The sequence below is a fragment of the Vipera berus genome (assembly GCF_964194415.1).
Source record: "Vipera berus genome assembly, chromosome: 7".
NCBI lineage: Eukaryota > Metazoa > Chordata > Lepidosauria > Squamata > Viperidae > Vipera > Vipera berus.
In genome coordinates, this window is record NC_138209.1 from 68,997,886 (window position 1) to 69,010,186 (window position 12,301).

At 40.0% G+C, this 12,301-nt stretch overlaps 1 protein-coding gene across 1 annotated transcript; it reads right to left on the reverse strand.

Annotated features, from left to right (window-relative positions):
• EXOC1L (exocyst complex component 1 like) lies at nt 1–10,001 on the reverse strand (the record flags this gene model as incomplete). Its single annotated transcript, XM_081332545.1, has 3 exons — nt 1–267; nt 2,857–2,987; nt 9,881–10,001. The coding sequence occupies 3 exons, from the start codon at nt 9,999–10,001 to the stop codon at nt 1–3; spliced, it is 519 nt and encodes a 172-aa protein (XP_081188671.1).
• Nucleotides 10,002–12,301: the final 2,300 nt, after the last annotated feature.

Here is a 12,301-nt window from a genome sequence, read left to right on the forward strand (position 1 = left end):
TCAACCTGACAGAGGACACAGAGAAAGACACACAAGATTGAATGCATAAAAGCAGATGCTCATAAGTACTAAGCAATCCCCATTATTAGATGACCAGAGTGCTTCATCATTAATGTAGGTAAAATCAAAGTTCACAATCTTCAGATCCTTTTGCAGGTACATCTCATTCAACTTGTTTAATATTCTTGCAAAGGAGTATTTAGATGCACAGCTGTAAGCTTCCCAAGTGTAAACTTGCTGGAAATGCATATCAAACCATGGGTTATCCTAAAAGGAAAAGACATGTTTTATTTGCGGCCTTTCTGTTCAGAAAGAATATTCAAACTCACATAGAATTCAAAATAACATGCCGATACAAGTTAGCATCTACAGAACAATACAGGTAGTCCTTGACTTACAGCCACAACTGAGGCCAACGTTTCCGTTGCTAAGAACACAGTTGTTAAGGGGGTTTTGCCCCATTTTACAACCTTTCAAGCCGCAATTGTTCAGTACATCACTGCAGTTGATAAGTTGGCAACTCGGTTGTTAAGTGAATCTTTGCTTCCCATTTGACTTTGCTTGTTAGAAGGTCACAAAAAGAGATTTTATTATTATTTTATTATTATTTTAATTCCATTTATATCCCGCCCTTCTCCGAAGACTCAGGGCGGCTTTACAAGCTTAGCAGTAGCCTTCATTCTATGTATATGCCTGCTTGTTAGGGCTTTCACACACCCCCCAAGCGGCATTATTACAAAGTCAGCTTAATTGCCCCAACAATCTGGGTCCTCATTTTACCTACCTCGGAAGGATGGAAGGCTGAGTCAACCTTGAGCCTGGTGGGATGCGAACCTGCACTAATTGCAGGCAGCTGGTGTTACTTAAGGAGGCATTAGCCCACTGCTCCACCATGACCCCGGGACACTGCAACCATCATAAATACATGCCAATTACCAAGCGCCCAAATTTTGATCACCTGACCGTGGGGATGCTACAATGATTGTTCAGTGTGAAAACCGGTCTTGTGACTTTTTTCAGTGCCACTGAAGCTTTGAACGGTCACCAAATGAATGGTTGTAAATCAAGGACTATCTGTAAAATGTACTATATAGAGAACCATTGCCCTTCTAAGACCTGACCAAAAAAGATTGGTGTTGTTTGAATTTCTGAAGACAGTGCAGGGACAAAAAGAGCTCTTATCCACATGCAACCTAAGGAAGGGTTTGACAGAGGAGGCAAGCGAGATTATTAGAATATTGGATCGCTTGTGGTTGGAAACCAGCTTCCAATTAATGAGATCTTTTAGTAAGGCATGCAGTCCAACTACGATAATTTTGGACGTTTTCCAAGGATAGCTTCAAACAGAGCAACAATTAACAATAAACCAAGGATGTGGCAAAGACACATGAGCATCCCTTTCAGTGCTGCTGAAGTGATAGTGTCAAAATAGGCAGATTCATGCTGTGCTGCCACCACGTGGCTGTGTGGAGAAATCACAATGTGGGCAGTCAGACCCTCCTACCTTATGATGTATTTCCTTTTCCCTCCCCTTTCTGGGATGGACTTCCTCCTCCTTTGTCCCTAGAGAGTCCATTCTCTTTTAGCCTGAAGACATGGGGTAACTTGCAGACTCAATATGCAGTTCCTGGGAATACTACCATTTTCTAACCTTAGAGATACCTTGGAAATATCTTGGAAATGTTGTACAAAGGTCATCTGAATGCATCCACCTACTGTATTCAACTCTACATGCAATAAAGGTATTTCTATATGATAAAAGGTGTCTCTACGAGTTCAAAACTATCTGGAGAGATCTGTTAATGTTAATGATATCTGTTTATACAGACCATAGAAGTCTTGACAAGAGATTAATTAAAGTACAACAGCCTCGATCCACAATAGTTAGAAAATGGTAGTATTCCCAGGAACTGCATATTGAGTCTGCAAGTTACCCCATGTCTTCAGGCTAAAAGAGAATGGACTCTCTAGGGACAAAGGAGGAGGAAGTCCATCCCAGAAAGGGGAGGGAAAAGGAAATACATCATAAGGTAGGAGGGTCAGACTGCCCACATTGTGATTTCTCCACACAGCCATGTGGTGGCAGCACACATGCCTCTTCACATTTATTTATTTTTTTTCGTTTTGCAACAATAATAGTAGTTTGCAATTGCTATATTCATAGTTAGCATTTCTATAATTACTGTATGACCCTGTACTTCCTAGTATCCCAAGTTCAAATGGGAGGTGGAATGTTCTTGGAACTGCTGAAAGGACTGCATTGTAGGCAGGAGGTAGGTGGGGTCTTCTCCATCCCCCTGTTGACACAAGACTGCCCAGTGTTAACCTAAATGGCCTCTTTTGGACCATTGGTTTGAAAGAAGGGTAAAAGAGGCCATTTATGCTAACATTGAGCAGCCCTCTCTCAACAGAAGGGGAGGGAGAAGACACCACCTATCTCCTGTCCACCACAATGTCCTTTCAGCAGATCCAAGAGCATTCCACCCCCATTTGAACTCTGATACAGGTGACCCTGAAGGGACGGATAAACCCTCAAGTGGCCTCAAGAGCTCTCAGGAAGAGTCCTAACAACCAGATAACCGCAGAGAAATATGATCCTTCCAATCTCCCCACCCATCCTGTCAGAATTCATCCTTCCATTGCTCTCACCATCCCACCCGAACTGATGAAGCTTCTTGGATGACAAGCGAAACGTCTTCCTTGACGGGAAAAAAAACCAAGTCCAGTTTCCTTTTGAAAAAGCACCTTTGAGACATCTATGGCCTGGATGACCAAAAATCTCCACGGACGTTTACATTCTAGCTATGACATCATCACCAACAGAATATATGCCTTATAATAAAATGCGGCACTTACAGCATCAGCCTCTTTTCCATCTATCATCTCCAAATCATCTAGAAGCCATTTTTCAGATATTTCATAGTTCTCATCGAGGCCAGTTCTATAGTGTTTCACCACAGATATTTGTACTTCTTCACCTTTGGACACTGCAAGATGAATGTTTGATTTACGCCCACAATATATTTTCATACAGGATGCAAAAATAAAATCTTTATTAAGGAAAAAAAATGTCTTCTGATAGCATTTGGTGACTTAGGCCCAGCATTTCTAAGATTCAGCAATTGCAGTTGCTTTTAGCATTCATGCCATTTAAACTAATTTGGCCTAATTAATTAAGGTATAGGCAGGGCTTTTTTTCTCATAGAACGCTCAGAACGGAGTTCCGGCACCTTTTTTGGATAGAACCTTGTAGGGTAAGCAAGGCGGGTTATATGACATGTGTGAGTTCCGGCACCTTTTTCTTTTACAAAAAAAGCACTGGGTATAGGTATGATATCAAAATATACATAACTAAATAAAATGTACAAACGGTCCATATTTAAACTTAAAAGGGCAATTTAAAATTGGATTTGAAGCATATTTACTTTGAAATAAGTTGGACTTATTTCCAATCTATGACTGAATTCCCAACACCAAATTCTTTAATAGTGTCAATAATTTACTGATGGGTCAAGGTTTGTACAATTTTTTTTATTTTAAATATAAGTAGACCTCAGTGCATCTAATGTATTACAACTAAAGAATTTATCATGTTATTAATGCCCAATTTTACTTTTGTGTTGTGTCTTTTAGATTGGAAATCTATTGGAATATAGACGGGTTTTAAAAAAAAAAATAATTACAAATTACTCTGAAAACTTTAACTGTAGATCAGGGAAGTCATGATTTAAAAGAAACAAGCAACATAAAGTCATCTTTATCCCAGCACTGACCAGTAAAACAAAGTTTTGAAATATAGGATAACATCGATCTCAATAAATGTGTAGTAGCCTATATGCTATATTAATTAACTATTTTTAAATAGCTTGTGCAAACTATAAAACATGAAACCGAAACAACTAAAAATATAAGTTTAAAAATTTAAATACAATAATTACAATGAGAATTGGTAAAGGTTAGGCAAAACTTTAAGTGATGACTAAAAATACTAAAAAGAGCTGACAAGAAATATACAATTATTGTATTACTGAAATCTTTAAAAATATGTTTAATATTAATAGCGTGCCTGCAGGGATTATACAGATTAGTAGAGAGTAGAATAATACGTTCTGTAAAGGAGTGATTATGACATAGAGACTAATGAGTTAAAAGAACAGTTGCAATAATTGATTATTTGCATTTTAAAGATGGTTCCAACAACTGAGAATAATTTGAAAAATAAATATCAATAAATCAATAATTCGATATAGTGGAGCCATAGAAATACTATAGGAATTCTAAAGCTGTAGGATAGATTGGGGAATCGGGAAAAAAAAACATGCATCCCAGACAAAGGCGATGACAACCCTTTTGCTATAACATTACCAAAAAATCTGCTTGGATACAGAAATCAAGTCAAGCTTGACTTAAAGGTGTGTTTGTTTTTCTTTACTATTTACAGTAGTGGTCAAAATTAGTAGTGGAAACCTTTTGGGAAAAGTGTACAGTAGAAATGCCACCTTTGGTTAATTTTCCACCAATTTTTCTTCTAATTTCTTTATAAACTGTAGCCTTGTTCACTTAATAATACTATTTTACATCGCTTTCTGGGCCACCAGTCAACTCTTTGCAACATTACTTTAATTTTATTACATTTTACAAGCTCGCTAAATGAAAGAACACAAAAAAAAACCAACCAACTTGATAGCGATCACATAACACACTGACAAATGAGCTGAGCTCCTCCACATGTTTGTTGGACCCGTGCCCTTCCTGGCTGGTTTATGCAGCTAGGGAGAGGACACGAGGCTGGCTCCAGGCGGTTATATCTGCTTCCTTGAGTGAGGGCTATTTCCCCACCGTCTTGAAGGAGGCGGTGGTGAGACCTCTCCTCAAGAAGCCTGCCTTGGACCCGGCTGTTTTGAACAACTTTCGTCCAGTCTCCAACCTTCGCTTTCTTGCGAAGGTTGTTGAGAGTGTGGTGGCGCATCAGCTCCCTCTGGTCCTGGATGAAGCGGATTATCTGGACCCCTACCAATCGGGTTTCAGGCCCGGGTACAGCATGGAGACGGCATTGGTCGCTCTGGTGAATGATCTCTGGAGGGCTCGGGACAGGGGATATTCCTCTGTCCTAGTCCTATTAGACCTCTCGGCGGCTTTCGATACCATCGACCATGGTATCTTGCTGCGGCGTCTTAGGGGATTGGGAGTGGGAGGCACAGTTCTTCAGTGGTTCTCCTCCTATCTCCTGGGACGCTCGCAGTCGGTGTTGGCAGGGGGGCAGAGATCGGCCCCTAGGTCTCTCGTTTGTGGAGTTCCTCAGGGGTCGGTTCTCTCGCCTCTCCTGTTCAACATCTATATGAAACCGCTGGGTGAGATCATTCGTGGTTTTGGAGTTGGGTATCATCAATATGCCGATGATACCCAACTTTTCTTTTCGACCCCAAACCACCCCAGTGATGCCCTCGCTGTGATGTCCCGTTGCCTGGAGGCGGTTCGGGTCTGGATGGGGAGGAACAGACTTCAACTCAACCCTGACAAGACTGAGTGGCTGTGCATTCCGGCATCCCGGGACATTCAAAATGTTCCATCTCTTTCTATGGGGGGTGAGCTCTTACCCCCCGTGGATAGGGCTCGCAACTTGGGAGTCCTCCTAGATTCACGGCTTACCCTGGAAGATCATATAGTGGCCGTGACTAGGGGGGCTTTCGCCCAGGTTCGCCTGGTGCGCCAGTTGCGGCCCTATCTGGACCGGGATGCCCTGTGCATGGTCACTCATGCGCTCGTGACCTCTCGCCTTGACTACTGTAATGCTCTCTACATGGGGCTTCCCTTGAAGACCACTCGGAGGCTCCAACTGGTACAGAATGCGGCCGCGAGAGTTGTCTTGGGAGTTTCCCGGTACTCCCATGTTACACCTTTGCTCCGCGAGCTGCATTGGTTACCAGTTGTCTTCCGGGTGAGGTTCAAGGTCTTGGTTATGATCTTTAAGTCCTTACATGGCATGGGTCCGGGTTACCTCGGGGACCACCTGCTGCCGGCGTCAACTCCCCTCCGCCCTGTGCGTTCCCACAGAGAGGGCCTCCTCAGGGTGCCTCCAGTCAGGGAATGCCGACTGGCGGCCCCCAGGGGGAGAGCCTTCTCTGTGGGTGCCCCGGCTTTGTGGAACCAACTGCCGGTGGAGTTCCGGATGGCATCAGACCTCCGAACTTTCCGTCGTGGCCTGAAGACCCATTTATTTGAATTAGCTGGTCTGGCCTGACGGGGGATTTGGGTTTTAAATTGTTGTTTTAGAATTGTATTACTGTTTTTAACTGGGCATTGATTTAATCTTTTTTAACTTTTGTATTGTATTGTATTGTTATTTATATATGCCCTGTGAACCGCCCTGAGTCCCTAGGGAGAAGGGCGGTATACAAATCAAATAAAACTGAAACTGAAACTGAAATGTCCTCCTGTCAGCTTCAATACATGACCTCAATAACCGAATCCGATAGGCTCATTGCCAAAACAAGATGACACCTGATTGGCTCTCTAAACACGCATGCTCATTGGCTACAATCAGATGACGGAAAGTTACCTGCTATCAACCTAAGCAAGTTGTGCTTCCTTTTTCTGGTTATTTGGCTATAACTTTCATAGAATACAGTACGGATAATTGAACAAACTTTGTTGCATTACATTCTTGATTGAATTATCTTTCCATTGATATATAATTTTATGGTACTACTCCAAAAAGAAAAGTGGTATTATTAGCCGTCAAACCTCAAAAATACACTTTTCCCAAAAGGTTTCCACAATTTCGGCCACTACTGTGTCTGCTTTCAAGTAAATAAAGCCGTAACTGTCATTTATCATCATTATACTGAATAACAGTCAAACGGATACTTCTGTCACAGGCAAAGGCCAGAACATGCCTAGGGCAATTTTAATTACTTTAGTCTCCTAAATATGGCAACATCCGAGTACCACCAGTCGTCTAGCAAGGTGTCAAAAACTTGATGACCAAAAAAAAAGGAAAAAAATTGATGAAGTACAGGTAGTCCTTGACTTACAACAGTTCGCTTAGTGACTGTTCGAAGTTACAATGGCACTGAAAAAAGTGCCTCTCAAGCCACAGCCGAGCAAGACACCTGCCTGCCCGCCCAGCAGCGTTCTTCCTCCTGTCCCAGATTTTCATTGTTGTGAGCATTTCTGTTGAGGATTGGCAGTGGGGGTGGGGTGGGGGGGTGTTTGTTTTTTATTTCCCCCGTCTGCTGGGTGGTTGCAGCAGGTTTTGGTCACTTCACATGACCCTGGGACACTGTGACTGTCATAAATATGAATCAGTTGCCAAGCGTCTGAATGTAAATCACAAGACCCTGGAGATGCTGCAACCTTCCAGCTGATCGGCGCTTCTTCTGGGCTCAGAAGCACCAGGATCAGCACAGAGATCCAGCTGGAGCCTGGCACTGATCCTGGCGCTTTCGCTGAGCCCTGACAGCCCTGCAGCTCCAGCCGTCTCTCGCTCAGGCTTGTGCGGTGCTGCCACCGGTTCAGCTCATTGCCCTCCTCCGCTACCACTTTTCTAGGATGGTCGCGTACCACCTGCCAGGTGCCAATGTACCACAGGTGGTACCCGCACCATTGGTTGAAAAGCCCTGTCCTATCATTTCTGAAACACGTTGCCAAGCAGTCACTGAGAATCGGATACAAGAAAATTGGGAGGGGAAAAACAATGTAATTTAGCAATCGCTTAGATTCCTTTCAAAAATAAATTTGAACATTTACATAGATCCTCTCTGAGCAATTCAATGATCAATCATTGAACTGGAACTGAACTTCTTCTAAAGCCAAAGGGAATGTGATGAGAAGCACAGGGAATGAGGTGAGTGTTCTCAGAGGGAACACTAAAATAGATTTCAGCGAGCAAAAGGGATTCTGTGTTTTAGAATGATTTTTTTTCCAATATTTGTTCAGATTTTATTTCAAATGGCAAATCTGCTTGGATGCAGAAAACAAAAATGGCGTCCACAGGAGGGAGCTCAGAGTAAGAGCCATCCTTTTTCCAATGGATATCCTGACAACGCATCCATGTCCCAAAGGGAAGACATGAAGCAATATTAAATTTAAGAAATCATTCACACACGCACATGTATATACATTTGCTTGCGCGCGCATTATCTTGAGGAAGTTTCTTATTTTTTATGCATGACTTTCCTCAGAATTGATAACTTCCTATCAAGTTTTTAACTGCAGATAGCATGGCACAATTTCCCCCCCACCTTTTTCCCCACCCTTCTTTGAAAAAGAATTCATTTATCTGATTCTGTCCTTTACATCACTAAATATAATGTGAAGTTACATTTATGTTATCCTCTCTAACATTCCAAGCCCAAATTCTGCACCTATCCTCTCTTACTGCTTTGGGTATATACCGGTAAGTACTTTTAGTGATAATATAGGAGTTCCTTCAATACTTCAGGGAAAATGTCTACATACTCTGCATATCCTGCACTGAGAAATATTTAGCAATGTAAAAAGTTGCAATCAGTGCCTCCTCTAATTAATTAATCTTTACTTAACATGTTATTCAGTGAAATCAATATTGCAAGTCTAGATTTTCTTGACACACAGTTTAGGATACAAAGTACTTATTTTAAAATAGTGATAATATATTATGAAAAAGTAAAATCATTAAATCTAACAATGGAGTACTCTAAACAAACATGCAGATGTTTCTTAGCTACGATATTTTTTCTAAGACAGTATGAGATATTTTACATAGATGGAAATACTGCTCAACAGTATCACTTCGCTTAATTATAAAAATGTGCCAAGGAGTGATATTAGATTGGCAAAGTAAAAAGTGACTTGCATCAGTTATTGGGCTATAAAATATTAACGTCAAAATAAGAACATACAGTCTTACTTATATTAGAAACAAAAATAAGAGAAAAAGGATTATTACATTATATAAGTAAAAGTGCCCAAACTAGCCATTTTTAAAGCTATAGATCAAATATCTTTTATTAACATCCAATCATATTATTGCTGTTTCTCTTTAGATTTATTCTGCTGCTTTCTATGGAAAAATAAAATTTCTTCTTATTAAAAAAAATAGTCAATTTGGCCCCTTCCATGTAGGAAGTTAACAAAATAGACCAATATATATATATATATATATTGATCTAAAATTACTTAAATGTGAATTACTTTCAGATGTTTATTATTTCAGACAGCATTTAAGGAAATATACTGTAGTTTCTCAAGCACGTTTCATCCACGTTAGCAATAAGAATTTACAGACTAGACATCTAAAATATTTATTGAAAAAGTTAATCACATCAAATTTTGGGGGGAGGGGTACTGCCTGATACTATGAAAGGGGTTAGACTATGAATCTAAATTATTAATATTTAAAATCCATGCTTGTGCAGTTCATTAGCCTTTTAATCCTGAACACCTTAAAAGCCTAATACCAGTCAGCTACTTTGAAGGGAACTATATTGAGTTCCATAGATCTTAATTCTAAGTAGACGCATTTAGGTTTACTGTCTTATTTTAGTTTGGTGTGACATTTATTGAAAATCCTTATAAATACAGCTATCAGATGGAGATCCTGTCAGACTACACAACTTAACTACTTTAGTACATTCAAAACATCAAGTATATTTAAAGCATCTCCCTAGCAGCAGTTATGCAATAACAATATATATATATTGCTTCTCCCAGAAGAAGGAAGCTGAAGCCACCAGCCTGATGATGACGGATGGGATTTCGTCGAAACGTTGCTCTTACACCTTCAACTCTATGTGGGAAAAAACCCGAATGACCAAAGATCCACATACAAACACCCGCGAAAACCTCAGAAAACATATATATATATAGCTAATTTTCCTTATGTCCCAACCCCATTTACCTGAAGCACAGAGATAAAACCGATCTTGGCCTGAACACTCAATTTCAATGAATCCATACAAGTTTTGCCCTAGAGATCTGAATAGCTTCTTGTTGAGATCCTCCTTCAACAGTGATGACATTGCCTTAGTTTGTGTCACAGTTAGGGATGTTCTGTTTCCACTCCCTTTAGCTTCTTGTCCGGTGTGGGTTGCTTCAGAGATTAGAGAGTTAATTCTGTGACCAAACCATCAAGCCACCAGGTTCCAATTGTCCAGCTTGCTGGCTAGAGAAGCAGCAATAGCAGTAGCCCCATTCAATGTCCGGCACCTCCAAAGTTCCTCTGCTCTGCCATAGTTTGTTGATGAAAATAAATATCCACTCCTATGGGACTCAGCAGCCCCCTGGCTCTCATGGGGCAGAAGCATTGTTAACCAAAATAACGCAAAAGTTCCCATTCGCACTAACTCATTTTGCTCCCATTACCCCATAGCTGCCTGAAGGTATTGATCTGAGATGATTTTCCATTTAGAATAAGACTATTGGCGGGAGCCGGGAGCAAAAGTCACATCTGCTCACACGCTCTCATCTGCAGAACTGCCGCTTTTCCTGAACACTTAACTTTTGCCACAAGTGTACGTGCATCATTTCAGAAGGAAAAGGAAAGCCAGCCAATTCTGGCTCCAAACCCTCCAATTGGTTCAAAAAAAAAAAAGCTTCGATATTATTGCTAGGTCTCCACTCTTAGGCATCCAAGAAAAATCTCTTTATCATCCAGGCTAGAGTGTTGTGGAAAGTAACCATTTCTTTGCTAGTACTTTATCACAGTAATACGTCAGTGTTATATATACTTTCCAATTATGATAATTCATCTCCTTCAACACTATCTAGAATACAGTACATGTCCCTCTGCAAAGATTGTATGATGTCTTTATTTATTCTGTGTAGCCCTCATTACTTTCCTATGTTATTTATTTCTAAATTGTTTTTATTTAAAACAATTCACCCCCTTGTTTAGGAGGGTGAAAAGAAAAAAAGGATTAAAAAGTATTAGACTAGTAAACTGCTTGGAAAAAAAGATAGGAAAAACAAATCCTCAATCCTCATACTTTGTTGATATTTAATAAATCATTAAATATCATTAAATATCCATTATCAATATAATTAATTAATTTTGGCGCTAATTGACTGATTTTTTCCCCTTATATTCACCACATCTTTCAAAGACAATTAGTAGCACAATGCCATGAAAGACTCTTTTTACAACTGATATTTAAATCAACTTTGAATTTTTTGTACCATTGGAAATGTAAGACAGCTAAAATACAAAACGTAGCTCTGTTACATTTTCCATTTGGTGCACAAGAAATTCAAAGGTAGTATAACCACACACTCTTATCTATGTCTGTATGGGAATAACGCTCAATGAGTTCAGTAGACATTGTTCCTTTGTAAGAATACACAGGTTTATAGCCAAGCTTGGAATTCCAAATAGTTATTTCAGAATAAGCACACTCTAATTAAATGCAGTTTAATTAGCTTATTAAAATATTGTTGCAGGAGATGATTATTCACTTTTTAAAGACCTTTTGGCTTAAAAATAATATTCTCTGGCTATCATTGAATCCATAATCCCTTGTTCACACATACTTGTAAAGTGTAAAACGGACCAATCACAATTTTGTGGTGAGAACTGTTCATAAGCTGTATGGTTAGTTTTGAATTGGACTACAGGGAGTCCTTGATGTACAACAGTTCAAAGTGACTTATAACTGTTTTTTACACAATCATTGCAGCATTCCCATGGACACACAATCAAAATTCAGATGCTTGACAATTGACTCGCATTTATGACAGTTGCCGTATCCTGGAGTCATGTGATCCCCTTTTGCAACCTTCTGACAAGCAAAGTCAACGGGGAAGCCAGATTCGCTTACCAACCGTGTTACTAACTTAACAGCTGCAGGGATTCAGTTAACAACTGTGGCAAAAAAAGTCGTAACATGGGACAAAGTTCACTTAACAGCTTATTAGCAACAGAAATTTGGGCTCAACTGTGGTCATACGTCAAGGACTACCTATAATTGACAGGTCTATTGGTTATGGGTAGATGTGTTGGGTAGGACTGATTACCAACCCTCAACTATTAGGCAACTATTCGGCAGAAGGGCGGTATAGAAATTCAATTAAATAAATAAATAATAAATAAAGTAGAAACAGAAAAACTCCGCTAAGCACTGGAAATTCACACCCAGGAATAGTATTAAGAAAGAACACCCAAAGCTGCTTTTTTGTTTTTGTCTCTGCATGCTTACTTTATCACTCTCTCAACATAGGTGCTTCCCTAAACCAATTAAAATTCAAGGTTAAAAGGAAGTTTGCACATTATACATAATGTTCCACTATAAGAGGGGTAGGCAACCTTGGCTCTTTTATGACTCGG